Source organism: Vipera berus (assembly GCF_964194415.1).
Source record: "Vipera berus genome assembly, chromosome: W".
NCBI lineage: Eukaryota > Metazoa > Chordata > Lepidosauria > Squamata > Viperidae > Vipera > Vipera berus.
In genome coordinates, this window is record NC_138210.1 from 70,379,414 (window position 1) to 70,396,477 (window position 17,064).

At 37.6% G+C, this 17,064-nt stretch overlaps 1 protein-coding gene across 1 annotated transcript; it reads right to left on the minus strand.

Moving 5' to 3' along the window:
• Window positions 1-8,143: 8,143 nt before the first annotated feature.
• LOC308676829 (vomeronasal type-2 receptor 26-like) lies at window positions 8,144-15,626 on the minus strand (the record flags this gene model as incomplete). Its single annotated transcript, XM_081342865.1, has 6 exons — window positions 8,144-9,045; window positions 9,627-9,753; window positions 10,696-10,791; window positions 12,896-13,446; window positions 14,660-14,666; window positions 15,321-15,626. The coding sequence occupies 6 exons, from the start codon at window positions 15,624-15,626 to the stop codon at window positions 8,144-8,146; spliced, it is 1,989 nt and encodes a 662-aa protein (XP_081198991.1).
• Between the last annotated feature and the right edge of the window lie 1,438 nt (window positions 15,627-17,064).

Below are 17,064 nucleotides of genomic sequence, written 5' to 3' on the forward strand. Positions count from 1 at the left end.
TTGATTTAATACCTTTTAATGTTTGTATTTTGTGTTTTTATCGTTGTTAGCCGCCCTGAGTCCTTTGGGAGATAGGGCAGCATACAAATCCCATAAATAAATAAATAAATAAATAATCAATCAATCAATCAATCAATCAATCAATACAGTAGTGGCCAAAATTGTGGAAATCTTTTGGGAATCAAACTGCAAAAATACACTTTTCCCAAAGGATTTACACAATTTTGGCCACTACTGTATAATGCCCTATATCTTTTTTATTGTTGTTGACATTCTGTAGATTGTAAGCTGTGTTACTTTTTTTGGAGTAGTATCATAAAATTATATATCAATGGAAATATAATTTAATAAAGAATGTTATGCAACAACATTTGTTCAATTATCTGTACTGTATTCTATGAAAAGTTATAGCCATATATCCAGAAAAAGGAAGAACAAGTTGCTTGGGTTGATATCAGGTAGCTTTCCTTCATCTGATTGTACTCAATGAGCATGAGTGTTTAGAGAGCCAATCAGGTTTCATCTTGTTTTGGCAATGAGCCAATCACATGACAGTAGGATTCAGTTATTGATGTCATGTATTGAAGCTGAGAGAAAGACATTTGTCAGTGTGTTATGTGATCGCTATCAAGTTGGTTGGGTTTTTTGAGTTCTTTCATTTAGTGAGCTTGTAAAACATAAAAAAAAATAAAGTGATGGTGCAAAAAGTTGACTGGTTGCCCAGAAAGCGACATAAAATAGTATTATTAAGTGAACAAGGCTACAGTTATAAAGAAATTAGAAGAAAAAAATGGTGAAACTTAACCAAAGGTAACATTCCTACTGTACACTTTTCTCAAAAGGTTTCCAGAATTTTAGCCACTACTGTACATCTTTAAAAAAAAAAACCTGCCACACAGAATACCAAAGGTGACTAACATTTTTTCCCTGCTTATAACTAGCTTCATCTATTTCTTCAAGACATTTCATTCAATAATTCTGCTGCAGATACTGTCTTCCTGGATAAGCATGGAGAAATGCCATCTGGTCTTGAAATAACTAACTTGGTTGTCTTTCCAAACAACTCCTTCCACAGGCTTAAAATTGGATGGGTAAATCCTTACACTTCTGATGGGAGATATTTAACTGTAGATGAAGATAAAATTGTTTGGCACCAAGGATTTAACCAGGTGAGGTATAGTAGATTCCAGATGTTCCTGAATTCTCATATATATCCTTAAGTTCATTTTCAGAGACAGAAGCAATTCTGCATATATCCATCCATAACAGAATAACAGATTGGAAGAACATTGGAGGTCTTCTAGTCCAACCCCCTGCTCAAGCAGGAGATTCTATACCATTACAAACAAGTGGGTGTTTAGTTTCTTCTTAAAAGCCTCCAGTGATGGAGCACCCACAACTTCTAAAAGCAAGTTCTTTCACTGATTAATTGTTATCACTGTAAGGAAATTTATCTTTAGTTCTGTGTTGCTTTTCTCCTCGAATACTTTCCATCCATTCATGTCTTGCCTTCTGTGCTTTGTAAAATAGGTTTTATTTTTCCAATAAATAAAAACCAGACCTGAAACTATATATTTTTTATTTTTTTTATTTTTTATTTTAATTCCATTTATATCCCGCCCTTCTCCGAAGACTCAGGGCGGCTTTACAAACTTACCAGAAAGGGTATCATAATACTATCACTTTGCTGCTTATGATTTATTAAAAAGGTAAAGGTTCCCCCGCACATGTGTGCTAGTCGTTTCCGACTCTAGGGGCCGGTGTTCACCTCCGTTTCAAAGCCGAAGAGCCAGCGCTTGTCCGAGGACATCTCCGTGGTCATGTGGCCAGCATGACTAGACGCCAAAGGCGCACGGAACGCTGTTACCTTCCCACGGTAGTGGTCCCTATTTTTCTACTTGCATTTTTACGTGCTTTCGAACTGCTAGGTTGGCAGAAGCTGGGACGAGTAACAGGCACTCACTCTGCTATGCGGCACTCGGGATTCGACCCGCCAAACTGCCGACCTTCTGATCGACAAGCTCAGCATCCTAACCCACTGAGCCACTGCGTCCCCTTATGATTTATTAGATTCCATCTAATAAATGACTTCATGGATTTATCTGCTGCATTTCTTCCTAGGCATGTCAGCTCCATGGGTGTCTAGTTACCTATGATTTATACTGATTTATCTCTCTTAATTCATTTGAAGAAACCACAATTGCAGGGGAAAGAATATTACACTATAAAATTTTTATGCTAGTAAATGAGGAATAGTTTGTATCTCTATTTCTATTTTTAGCTATAACTGCTCAGTCAATAGTAGCTGTCTGAAAATTGTATCACAGAGCTACTGAATAACTTAAAAATGAAATACTATTCTTCACCATTTGTCCAGTTCTGAAACCTTTTTTCTTTCTATGGTTAGATACGGCCCATTTCTGTATGTAACCCTTCCTGTGTGCCTGGTTATCAAAAAGAAAAGAAAGAAGGAGAGAAATTTTGTTGTTACAATTGTGTTCCATGCTCAGAAGGGAAGATTTCAAACCAGAAAGGTAGGACATTTCTAAATATAGGCAGCCTCTCCATTCTACTCTTCCAAGGAAATGCCTACTTCATTTCAAGGCTGCTATTTTTTATGGGAATCAGGAGGAATAGGATTTTTGGAAACGCAAAAGGTACATAGAAGACGATAATAATAAAAAGATAAAATAAAATATATGACCATGAGTTCAACTCTCACCTTAGCCATGAAAGCCATATGAATGACCTTGGGCCAGTTACTCTGTCTCAGCCCAACTCTTATCACAGAGTTCTATATATATATCAAAATGAGAGGGTCTGTTTTTGTCAAGGAGTAAAGATGAAGAAATGTAGGAAATTTAAAGTTAGAAGGTAGGACAGTTTAAATGGAATAAGCTATAGAGTAAATAATATATGGGAAGGGGAGGGGAGGTGGGGAAAGTGCAGTGGAGAAACCAGCCAGGGGAAATTTCTGTGTACAATTTGAGCACCACATTTCCCATAGGTTATTGACAGGCTGGAGAAGTCTCGGAATAAAGATATATTTTATGATACAGGGACTTGAGGATGCCTTCTGAGAAGAGGGGATAGACTAGAAACCTGGATGCATTGCAAGTAATCCTCAATTTACAACCACAATTGAGCTCAAAATTTATGTTGCTAAGCAAAACATTTGTGAAGTGTGTTTTGCCCCAATTTACAATGTTTCTTGCCACAGGGGGGTACTGTAAGTGAATCAATTAAGCTGATGTGTGAAAGGTAATAAGTCACTTTTTTCAGTGCCATTGTAATTTTGAATGATCATTAAATGAACTGTTGTAAGTTAAGAACTACCTGTATAGCAAATGTTTGGGTTGATAAAGGAGTGGCCAATGCAGAAAGAAGCCAGAAAATGTATGATTTGCTGTTATTTTCCCCAGATATGAATGACTGCTTCAAATGTCCACAGGATCAATATCCAAGCAGACACCAGGACCACTGCATTCTCAAAACTATAATTTTCCTTTCTTACCAAGATCCTTTAGGGGCTTCTTTAGCATCACTTGCTCTATTTTTTTCCCTCCTCACGCTTTTTTTGCTAGGAATTTTCATAAAACACAGAGATACGCCGATTGTCAAAGCGAACAATAGAGAACTCACTTACACCCTCCTTGGGTTACTCCTTCTTTGTTTTCTCTGCTCTTTTTTATTCATTGGACAACCTGGGACAATAACCTGCCTACTCCAGCAAGCAACGTTTGGCTTCATCTTCTCAGCAGTGGTATCCTGCCTCTTGGCCAAAAACATCACTGTCGTTGTGGCTTTCATGGCCACCAAACCAGGTTCCAGCCTGAGAAAGTGGGTGGGGAAAAGATTGGCCAGATGCATAATTCTTTCTTGCTCCCTTTTGCAAGCAGCTATCTGTGTAGTATGGTTGGCCATCTCTCCTCCTTTCCCAGATCTGGACCATAATGCTCTAATCACTGAAATTATAGTTGTATGCAATGAAGGTTCTTCCAACATGTTTTATTTTGTCTTGGCTTACCTGGGCCTTTTGTCCATCATCAGTTTCATAGTGGCTTTCCAGACTAGAAAGTTGCCAGATAGTTTCAATGAAGCCAGGTTTATCACCTTCAGCATGCTGATTTTTTGCGCTGTTTGGTTTTCCTTCATTCCAGCTTATTTGAGCATCAAAGGGAAGTATACAGTAGCTCTGGAGATCTTCTCCATTTTAGCTTCCACTTTTGGACTACTTGGTTGTATATTTTCCCCCAAACTTTACATTATTGTGCTGAGGCCTGATCTGAATTGCAAGGAGAACTTAATAAAAATGAAGACTTAAAAACTTTTCATTTGTGTCCCTTTATTTTGAAAGATTGGACTCTATAAGGAGATAATGTAGGTGTTATGGCTGCCATTCTGCTAAGCCACACATTGCAAGCTGACAGCCTGACATCAGTAACAGGGGGAGGGAGCAGTGGAGGTAAGGACACAGGGAGGGCACCAAGGGGTTTCATAACCAAGCCATACAGTCCCTTGAAAAGCATCAGCTGTCTTCATGCCATAATTAAAGAATGTGGAATGGTCAGCACGCAAAGACAGGAACTGTTTCCCAAATAATTTATTAACACCCAGTTGGACATTGACTGAGAACCAGGGTATTGACTGGAAACAAGGGAATGTTAAATGTATCTTTTGTGCATGAAAAACTCAGATCCATCTTTGCTCTTCTGAAACCACTTTGACTTTGGTGAAGTGTGCTTTTGGCTAGTCATGGGCTGGGAATCTTTCTTTCCTGGTTGACCAGATTTGGACGGTTGACAGTAGGGATGAATGCAGATGAGGAACAAGGGCAATTAACTGAAAAAAAAGATGCTCATTCAAGAGCATGAGCAACCACCAAGAGCAATAAGGAATGTTTATAATGACTATTGCCTCATTTTTTCTATCTCTATCTCTCCATCCCTCCCAACTTTACCATTCATCTGAAAAAAACTATATGGAGTTCACAAACAATGCTTTCATTTAAAGGTGGTCAGAGTATAATTATTAACAAAGATTAATAAAATCAGTTTAATGAACACAACAGAGTTATCCTCTCCTCCATCTATGCTAGTCACAGGACAGCTACAGTATAATACAATTTCACCAGCACAAAATGGAGAGATTGTCAGTTGAGATGACTTGACAAAGATTTGATAAATTCACAAAGAACACATCCAACAGTGGCTAATATTACATGGAAATGTCATTCAGGCGAATAAAAAAAAAGGTTCAAAACATATCAGTTTAGCTCAAGTTGGGGTTTCCCTTAGAGAATATTCAGACAATATAGTAGGTTCAAAATGCATCCCTCAGGCTCCTGACAACATAATACAAGTTTGGCAAGGGTCTCTAATTGGTTTCCAGATCCAATTTAAGGCACAAATCTGACCTATAATGCCCCCCATCAAATGGCATCCAGATAGGTATAGATAGATTTGGCTCTATCAATTAGATTAACCCAGTGAAAATGTATTGACAATCCCTTATTCTAAAGAGGTTTGTTTAGGTAAGGAGAGAATATTGCAGAACCAAAACTGTAAAACAGCTGTTTGTTTTGTTGGCCTATGAAAGCTGTTGAAAACCCAGATGTTTGGGGGAATTTTTTGCATATTTGATTTGATTTCATCTTGTCATCTCTCCTGTTTTAGATCCTACACATGACATGATCAGTTGCACATTCAGTTGCAAGAAACCTCAAAATCAAAGGGAAAACAGTTTCAGGAGCATAACAATGGTTCAAATACAAGAAGGGAAACAGACTAGCTGTGGCTTGTAAATAGAATTTGTGCTGAGGACTTCCTGTTTGCCAATGCGACCTCCATAGATGTCTGGAAGGTGACGTCCATCTTCCGCGTCTAGTTTCGCTTCACTGGGGGACCTGGAAAAGGTCGAAAGTCTCCATGCAGGGGTGACCTCCTTGGATTGCGGGAGGGTGGTAGCCCTCCTGCTTGATCTAGGGCAGCCCTCCAAACCGGCAGATGAAAGACTGGCCATAGCAATATGGCTTGTCACTAGGCTGCAGACAGCTGAAGTCACACTTAGAACCATGCAATTTGTTTGATGACTCAAAAGAGCCTTGATGGAGCAGTGGGCTAATGCCTCCTTAAGTAACACCAGTTGCCTGCAATTAGTGCAGGTTCGCATCCCACCAGGCTCAAGGTTGACTCAGCTTTCCATCCTTCTGAGGTAGGTAAAATGAGGACCCAGATTGTTGGGGGCAATAAGCTGACTTTGTAATAATGCCACTTGGGGGGGGCGAAAGCCCTAATAAGCAGGCATATACATAGAATGAAGGCTATTGCTAAGCACATTGATTTGTGCTTTAAATTGTAAGCCGCCCTGAGTCTTCGGAGAAGGGCAGGATATAAATGGGATTAAAAAAAAGCATGGACATGGAAGATGATTTGTCAAAGAAAGAAAGACAGAATAAGACTGAAGAAAATTGGGGTGTTCACTTACTTGTGAGAATTAAAATAGAATATACTCAAATAGATAAGATGTGTACTTTGAATACTAGATATTATTATGAGATGAGATAAAGAAAACTTTGGACATTTATAACTTAGAAGCATAAATATTAATAGTTAAATTTGAACATTGATTTGCTTATAAAGGTTAAATGTAAAGGTAATTAATATATATATAAAGGTAAAGGTTCCCCCGCACATGCGTGCTAGTCATTTCCGACTCTAGGGGCCGGTGCTCATCTCTGTTTCAAAGCCAAAGAGCCAGCGCTTGTCCGAGGACGTCTCCATGGTCATGTGGCTGGCATGACTAGAGGCCAAAGGTGCACGGAACGCTGTTACCTTCCCACCGTAGTGGTCCCTATTTTTCTACTTGCATTTTTACGTGCTTTCGAACTGCTATATATATATATAAGCTAAAAATCTATCAATGAATGTAATAAATATGTTTTACTTAGCAGTAATAATAAGAATTATTAACTTAAATATAAGATAGTAGATATTAAGAGAAAAAGACAGGAAGTTTTAAATGTTGAAATAGGAGGTTACTAAATTTAAGATATCTGGAAATTACCAGAAAATAAGAATATTACATTATATTACTATTTAGTTGATGTAAGATGGTGAGGATTCAAATAGAGAATTCATCTTGTGATGAATTGTGATAAAGGGAATTGGGGTTATTTAAAACTTGGACATTATAAATATCAAATGTTAAATATAAATATTAATGGGAAACTAAAAATTGGGAAAAGTTAACCAGGACATTTATTGTCTAAAAAGATTGAATTTTAAAACAATTAGGATACGTATAAACTAAAAATTATTAATAAATGTACAAAAGTTATTTTAAAGTTAATCAATATAATAAGAATTTTATTAATTTAAATATTAGACAGTAAATATTAAGGGGGAAAGAGAGGAAACAATTAATGTAATAGTTTGAGATCTGTACTAAAGATATTTGTATGTTATTGAATTATTGACCAACTCAGCCAGCATGTTGCTTTTCAAATATTTAAATGTAAACCTGGAAAACCAATAAAATTTTCTTTTAAAAAAAAGAATTTGTGCTGGTGAGCCTAATCAATGCTTGGAAAACATCTGGTGTGTAAGTAGTCAGTAGTCAGACCATTCTGCTTTTTTTTCCCATTACATGAACCCTACTCACATGAGTGAGCATGCTAGGTTTGGGTTCTTGAAGTGCTCACTGTGTACTCAGTTCCATCTGACTGTCTCAGAGCAGGTTCCTTGTCACAATCCTCTGAGTCAGAGCTGGATATGACCTATTATTCTAAGTCTATCATCTTTGTATTGCTGTAATGTTTTTATATTTCTCTTGGATATGCTTTATATTGCATTTTTTTTCTATGTGAGCTGCTGAGAATTGTGATACAATATGATATGGGATAAATATCAACTGAAAACTATATGTTTCTTAAGAGAATCCCTGAAGAAAATAATATTTTACCCATGAGTGATTTATGGCCAACAGTAGAGAAAAGATATGACCTCTTTACAACAAGGATGCTAGATAAGATGGGTATTTGGTCTCAACTAAAATGACTCTCTAATTAGAATAGATTAGTAATTTATTGGTAGTGAATATCAAGTTTTTTGCAAAATACATGAATGCATATATGAATGAGAAATTACTCAGTCTTTTTCCTTATAAAGTGTTCCCTGCTGTTTAGTTTAGGTCTAAATACAATGATGTAACATTTAGGGAAAAAGATACAGCCTAGGAGCCCAGCACTAGAACATAAGATGGAGAAGATCTCCACAGCCACCATGGCTTTTCCTCTAGTACTCAGATAAGTTGGAACAAAGGAGATCCAAACACTACAGAAGGCCAACATGCTAAAGGTGATGAACTTGGCTTCATTAAAGCTGTCTGGCAGTTTACGAGCATGGAAAGCCACAATGAAGCTGGCAAGGGCTAAGAGACCCAAATAGCCCAGAATACAGTAAAAGAAGGAGACTGATCCTTCATTACATTGCAGAATGTTTTCTTCATTTACTGAATGCATGTCTAACTCAGGGAATGGGGGATAGATTGATAACCACACAGTACAAGTTCCTGCTTGGAGAAGAGAGCAAGCAAGGACAATGGAAACTGCCAATCTTTTCCCTACCCATGTCCTCACCTTTGATCCAGGCTGTGTGGCTATAAATGCTAGAGAAACAAGAATGGTTTTGGCCAGTACACAAGAAACAGCCATGGAGAAGATAATACCAAAGGCAGATTGTCTAAAAGAGCAGGTGACTTTCCTTGGTTGTCCAAGAAAGAGCAAAGAACAAAGAAAGCAGAGCAGAAGACAAACAAGGAGAATGTAACTGAGATCCCGGTTATTGGCTTTGACAATGGGACTATCTTTGTGCTTAACAAAAGTTCTAAGCACCCATAGTGTTACCAGGGAAAATGAAACAGCAATTGAAGCTAAACTGATTCCTAATGGTTCTTCATAAGAAAGAAAGCTTATTCTTTTAAGGATGCATCTGTTTTTTTCATGGCTAGCATATTGAACTTCTGGGCATTTGTAACAATCTGTATCTGAAAAGAAAATTCCCATTTTAGTGCTAATTCATGACTAAATCAATAGCCATAACAGGTAATAACAATTGATAATCAAATTACACTTAACTATGCTTATACCTTTACTAATACTGAATGCAATATCTTGTTTTCAATTGTGGCCAGCTAATAATGCATTTTAAATGACACCTTTTTACAAATCTGATGAAATATGTACAAATTAAAGTATAGCTAATGAAATCAGTTCATAGCTATTTGATTAAAACTCAGCCCAAATAATTATCCTCATGTGCAAGAAATTTCTACAAAAATGGCATTCAATTCATGTATCAGTTCAAAGGCTGATTTTCAAAAACAAAGGAATGCACAGACCCCCCCCCAAAAAAAAGAAATTAATGTATCCAGTCCAATATGTATACATTATTTTAATTGAAAATGAATGCTAAATAGATGTAGATAGCTATAGCTAGTATTCATTTTCAGTTTTGTCTGCATGTTCTCTCTTTCTCTCTCATCCAGAGATAGTTGATTTTTTGGGGAGAGGGGGCTCAATTGAATCTATATGTTGAGCAAATTTAAAGTATTTCAACAACACTTACCAATCTTGCTTGAAACCTTCCCTTTTGGACATGGAACACAATCATAGCAGCAAAACTTTTTTCCTTCACTCTTTCTCTTCTGATAACCAGCCTGACAATTTTCATTACACATTGAAATGGGAACAACCTACCAGATAAAATATACATAAAAAAAGCTTCAGTGCAAACTGGGCTTATTCAAGAACTTTCAGTTGCTACAGTGAAATAAAGAAATGAACTTTTCATTAAGCAAACACATACACACAAGCAAGTTCAATGCTGAATGAAAGGACCAAAAATGTTAATCACAACTTCATATTGCATTTCAGTCATTCAGTAAGAAGAATGTTTCCGATCTGCTGGATTTTATTGAATCATGTCAACAAGAAAGCAAATCAATTCAAGGCAATGTTTGCAGCACATGATTGGTTTGTAGAGCCCTTGGTACTCTCTGAGCTTGGTTATTTTCTTGCAGATGTTTCATTGCCCAACTAGGTAACATTTTCGGTACACTGAAGACGTTACCTAGTTGGGTAATGAAACATCTGCAAGAAAACAATCAAGCTCAGAGAACACCAAGGACTCCACAGAAAGTCTGCATTTAAAAGTCAAAGGCCACCCTTTAGAAGACAGCAACATCCATATTTTGGACAAAAAGGACTACTGGTTTGAAAGAGGGGTCAGAAAGACCAACTATGTCAAAACTGAACAGCCCTCTCTCAACAGAGGGGGAGGGATATGACACTATCCAGTCTACAACACAGTCCTTTCAACAGTTCCAAGAAGGCTCCACACCCATTTGCACTACTCAGATGACCCTGATGACCCTGATAAATATCCAGGTGGCCTCAGCAACTTTCTAAATGAATACAAATGACCAGCTGTCTGCAGGAGTAGAAATCCTTCCAATCCCCACTATCCAGTCAGAGATGAAGAAGCTTCTTGGATGAGATGTGAAACATCTTCAAAGAAAAGCAAGAAAGTCCAGTTACCTCATGAAAAAGCACCTTTGGAACTCCACAGAAAGGCAAATTTCCAAGCCCAATGAACCCATATGAGATTGTTCCATCAACAGTCACTGAACTGATACCTGATTGAACCACGTGTGCCAAACTATCATGTCCTCATTAATAATTAATTCTTTTCCTTCAGGTGCTTCTCCATCCACTCTTCCAATTTTTACCCGCTGAAAGGAGATGTTGGGAAAGGTGACCAGGTTCATGAGGTCAAATCCACTTTCTATTTCTTTGCTTTCACTAAAGGAAATTGTTTCTCCAGCAGAGTTATTAAATAAAATGCTTTGAAGAAATGGTTGGAGCTGTGTGATTTGGAGAAAAAAAACAATTAAAAGGGAATGAAAGAATAAAATATAGAAAAGATCTATTGACAAGCTCGCTTGTTTATAATTACAGTGGCTTCGGCTTTGTTGGAAAAGGCCGGTCTCTGGTTAATTTTTGAAAGTCGTGCCTAGCAGCTGCTTGGCGCATATCATCTGTTAGGCGTGTAAGTCTCATCGTGCCATGTGTAGCCATGCGCTGGCTGACAGGCTCTTCGTTCGAAGTAGAGTCAAGGAGGTTGTCTCATTCCCTCACGTGTGGTCATCGCAGGCTTGATTCTGCTGTGGAAGGAAGCAGATGTTCTCATGGAGTGTGCAAGCAATTCGCTCTCCTTTGTGTTTCTTTGCCTGGTTGCTGTAAAATCGGCATATTGAATTATTACCACCATACCAAACTCTGAGAAGGCATATACAACAACACAAAACATCCAAACTCTTAAATACAATCAACAAAGACACAAACACACTACTCCAGCCATCTGTCAAACACCATATCAACACAACAGATGAGATTATTGTAACACAATCCATTTCAATTGAACTAAACAACAGACAGAATTCTAACACAACAATGATAGCTTGCATAACCAACACACCATCTGACACTTCTACACATAAAGACAACACCACTTCTGAACACAATACCCAAGACACAAACCTTGCAACTTCACTAAATAACCACACACAACAAAACGAACACACACGACACCCAAACTACAATAGAGTATTGAGACCATGATCAAAACTTAAATCTGTCCCACCATGCACAATAAAACAAAAGATAACAAGCCAGATCAAACATCCCACAAAATCAGTCACAACTGACAACCATAACACTTTCATTCAAACACACCAAACAACCGTGCAAAACAAAACAGACACACACAACAACCACACACTAAAAGAGTTTTAAGATCCGACAAACCAAACCACACAACAGAGCCGATTGTACAGCAACCAGGCAAAGAAACACGAAGGAGACCGAATTGCTTGCACACTCCATGAGGACATCTGCTCCCTTCCACAGCAAAATCAAGCCTGCAATGACCACACGCGAGGCAACGAGACAACCTCCTTGACTCTACTTCAAACGAAGAGGCTGTCAGCTAGCGCATGACTACACGCAGCGCGATGAGACTTACGCGCCTAACAGCTGATATGCACCAAGCAGCTGCTAGGTGCGACTTTCAAAAATCAACCAGAGACCAGCCTTTTCCAACAAAGCCGGAACCACTGTAATTATAAACGAGCGAGCTTATCACGAACAGGTCACACCCACATTCCACAATTTGATTGTTATAACTGCTATATAAGAGTATATAAGACTCCCTTATCATTCAGCCCTTGCTCTGACGATGTCAACAGCTTGTTGACGAAAGCTCAGCAATAAAGAAGAATTTTGTCTTATATCCCGGAGTTAATCATTTTTATTTTTACTGACTTCATATATATATGTTGTTGTTGTTAGTTGCGAATTCATGTCTGACCCATCGCGACCCTATGGACAACGTTCCTCCAGGCCTTCCTGTCCTCTACCATCTTCTGGAGTCCTTTTAAGCTCACGCCTACTGCTTCAGTGACTCCATCCAGCCACCTCATTCTCTGTCGTCCCATTCTTCTATTGACCTCAATCTTTCCCAGCGTTAGGCTCTTCTCCAGTGAGTCCTTCCTTCTCATTAGGTGGCCAAAGTATTTGAGTTTTAGCTTCAGGATCTGGCCTTCTAAAGAGCAGTCAGGGTTGATCTCCTCCAGGACTGACCGGTTTGATTGTCTTGCAGTCCAAGGGACTCGCAGGAGTCTTCTCCAGCACCATAGTTCAAAGGCCTCAATTCTTTGGCGCTCAGCCTTTTTTATGGTCCAACGTTCACTGATATATATATATATATATATATATATATATATATATATATATATATATATATATAAAGTATAATCAAAATCACATGAAGTTTACCTGCCAAGACTGAAGTCCTTGACATAAAGATCTTTTACATGCGACCCAATTTCTTTGGTTGTATCGGAGTGAGAAAAGAGCATGCAAAGCATGTGCCACAGCATAAACAGCATTATAGATGCTATAGCTGTGTCCAGTCATCTGGGTCTCAAAAAGAGGTTCAGGAAGATTTCCCAGACTGTCCTCTCTAGAACATGCATCATTGTCTGACATTAACTCTAGTAGATCTGGAACCAAACAGTCAAAAGCTTGTTCCCATACATCCTTAATAAATCCATCTCCTGTAGTCCAGGAAGGCTTTATGATTTGAATAAATTTCTTGAACCCCAGAAGTTCTCTTGAGTGAATTGTAAAGGAGATGGCACCATCGAACAACTGGCTGTTCCAACCTCTTTGCATTCCTGTTAACACAAAGTCAGACTGGGCGGTCATGATCCACACTTTTCCAAAGGACAGATGTTCCTTCATTCCGTTGAGAAGAAATATAACAGCAGTCAGCCATAACACTTGCAAAGATTCTCCATAAATGATAAAGGTACTAATTTTGTCATCTATTAAGGGTGCATATATGTCTAATGCTGTTTCAAGTATTTGTTTTAAATCATCCCAATGGGCTAATTGTGGAATTCTTTGTGTGCAAGCTGAACAGATTCCATTCTGGGAAAACAATTGTTCCATGTTCCCTAAGAAATGTTCTCCATTGCTATTATCTACAGCAAAGATTCCAACCCATGTCCACCTGAAATGTTGAAGGAGTTGGATAATCCCAGCATATTGCTTAGACTCACTTGGAACCATGCAATAAAAGGATGAGATCTGGGTTCTATGAATGTTTTGTGGGACAAATGAGCCATATGTGAGCTAAAGGTAGGAGTGAGGAGGAGGAGGAGGAGGAGGAGGAGGAGGAGGAGGAGGAAGAGGAGGAGGAGGAGGTTGTCAGTATTTCTTGCTCATGCAACAGATATTTATTCAAATAATTTGTTAGATTCAAGAATTACAATTTTAGACTGCAAGGAAATGTTTTCAAGCTATATAAATGCAAGGCTATTTAGGACTTTTCAGATTCTCAGCACTTTATAACAGTAACATATAGTAGTTCAAACATTCATAATATAAATTAAATTATCTATCTGGATAATTCCAGTCATTAGATTTACATTTAGAATACTGGACTGGACTCAAGCTGAGCTAGAAACCCTAGTTAGAAAGGCCAGAAAAATAATGACAATGAAACATGTCCTTTATCCAAATAGTGATGTTGACAGACTGCACTTAACAAAGAGCATCAGTTGGTGCGCAATGTTGCAATTATACGGAAAATTACAAAGAAAAAAGGACATTGGAAGAATATCAAAAGGACAGTGAAGAAGATGCACTGATACTAGTATACCCTGAATACCATGAAACCAAGGTAGCCTACAAGAAATACGAAATGAAGAATAGAAAGTAGGCAAAGTATTACTTAGTCATTTAAAAAAAATAGCTTTCAAAGCAGATAAGTGCAAGGCATGGTAATAGCTAAGAGCAGAAACATTTAAGAAAGAGACAGAGGGATAATTCTGGCCGCACAAAATAAAACAAAAACCCAAATGTATATGAAGTAAGAATTGAGAAGACAGCAAAAGACAACAAACATCTAGTCTGCAAAGACAATGAAGAAACAGAGGACCACCTAGTTAGCTTCTGCAAGAAGATCACACAGATTAAAAACAATGTCGTGACAAAATAGTAGCTATAGTGCACTGCAATATCTGCAAGATATACCATTTGTCTGCAAGGGGAAAAAAAAGAAAACAGTGGAACTACAAAATAGTCAAAGCAATAGAAAATGAAGAATCTAAAGTGTTCTGGAAATTTAGAATTCAAACAGACAAGCACCTGCCACATAACACCTCAGACATAATAATTACCAATAAGAAAAATAAAAAAAGTCTGGATAAATGAACATGGCAGTACATGGAGACAGCAGAATGAAAGGGAAGGAACTGGAGAAAAATCACAAAATACAAAGACCTGCAAATAGAAGTAGACTGACTGGGGCAAAAGAAAGTGAAGAAAGAACCAATAGTAATAGGCACCTTGAGTGTAACCCCAAAATAACTAGAGCATCACTTTAACGTCGTTGGCACTGACAAAATCACCATCATTCAATTGCAAAAGGTAACTTTACTTGGAACAGTTTAAATCCTGTGATTATCCTTTAATACCATCAAACATCAGCATCTACCTATCTCAGGTCCTTGGGAAGGACTCAAGAGATGGAGAAAAATGCCAAGTCCAGTCTAAACATCTGGCTGACTATGTGACCAACCATAATAAGAAAACAAGAATAAGAAGAGGAAAATAATAAAGATTCCTCCTTTTAAAACCCAAGGTAGTTATAAAAACAGAGTGTACTGTTGTCCTTTTCTACTCCAGATCCTACCTGTGGAATCTTGTAGAAATCTACTATGTCTGCCATATAAGAAGTAGTAGCAGAACCCAGGCCTCCAATGATGGCTATGATGTTTTTATTAATGTCACATTTATAATTGGGGACAAATCTCTGTGATTTGAAAAGTAAGTCCAGAGTGGTCCGATAGGTCATCTTTGCATCATAGTAGCTGTCATAGATGTGGAATCCAAGGGTGACATTAGACAAGATCTGGAGATTCTCATTGATTTCTTTGACAGCAAAGGCCAAGGCAAGGGCATGTTGGTAGAATTTTATTATCACACTGTAAATAGTCATTTTCAAAAAAATAATTGTACAATGCCTCCAACATTTTCATTTTTAATTTTTTTTAAGTAAATTAGCAATTGGGATTTCTGGGTTATTTCAGTTTTTTGGCACATTTAGTTTCTTTTATAGATATACTAAGTATTATTTAGGACAAAATATAATTCGGAAGTTGCATCAAACTTTTCAAAATCTACACTTATATTTTGGAATCCCCTTGGGGGCAAAAACATATTTTCTAAGGATTAATATCTCTATGCTTGGAATCCAGTGAGATATGATATCTTCTGGACACCTACCTACCTCCCTCCCTCCCTCCCTCCCTCCCTCCCTCCCTCCCTCCCTTCCTTCCTTCCTTCCTTCCTTCCTTCCTTCCTTCTTAAAAATTAAAGCATTCAAGTGACATATTATTCAAGAAGCATTCTCAGTTTATCCTCAGTTCAGTTTTTGAATGAGAAGTGAAACATCTTCAAGAAAAAAAAAACAATGTAAGTCCAATGTAAGAAGCACGTTTGGGACAACCATGAACTGGTTTTTGTTTTTTTAGACTTCAAAGTTTTAAGATTTACTGCAACATAAAATATGATGAAAATAAAGATTAAAAAAAGGAGGGCATGCAGGAGGAGAAGAAAAATGGTGTTGACTTCTAATGTTTTCTAATATAATATAATACTAATACAATGATGGCATCAACTTTTTACATTACCTATAGTTATTGCAAGTCAGTTCCACATTTCGCAAGTTAGCTCTCTATTCATGGCCTATTGTCCTATACCTATTCAGTCATTAAGTTCACAAATAATTATGATCTTGTTACTTACATTTTGAAACTAATTGCATTTTGAAACATTTCAATGTTGTATTTTGAAAACACTACAAAAGAATTGTGTCCACTTCTGTTCATATCATTAAAAAGTCAAAAAGAGATCTAAACTCAAAATCATACTTCTGTGTTGTGAGACTGTTGTTGCTTCTGCAAATAACCCTTTATGATTTAATAACTCTGTGTATTTAGTATCACAATTCTGGCTCTTTTTTTAAAAAAAAGTCTAGTGCTCCCCACCCTAAGATCATGTCCCAAATTAGAAACAACCTGTTACTGGGGGACAATAAAGTCCATCCTTCCATATTTCTTTCCATTCATTATGATCTCTCTAATTTCAAGAGAAGCGCATAGGAAAAATACAAATGTCTTACTCTGGAATTCCAAAAAAGTTCTGAAAAGGATGATCCTTGAACAAAACCTCATTAAAATGGTAAATGAACTGAGAAGTCATTCCACCAATGATGATGTCCCCTGGTTGGAACCACTGATGTGGAACAGGGATGGGATCACCTGCAGAACATGTCAAACCATCCACTTTGATCACTAAGAGCATCAGAAACAGCAACATCTGTGTGGCAAAATCTAGATCAACTGTGTGCCTTAAACTAATCTGTTCACACTTGT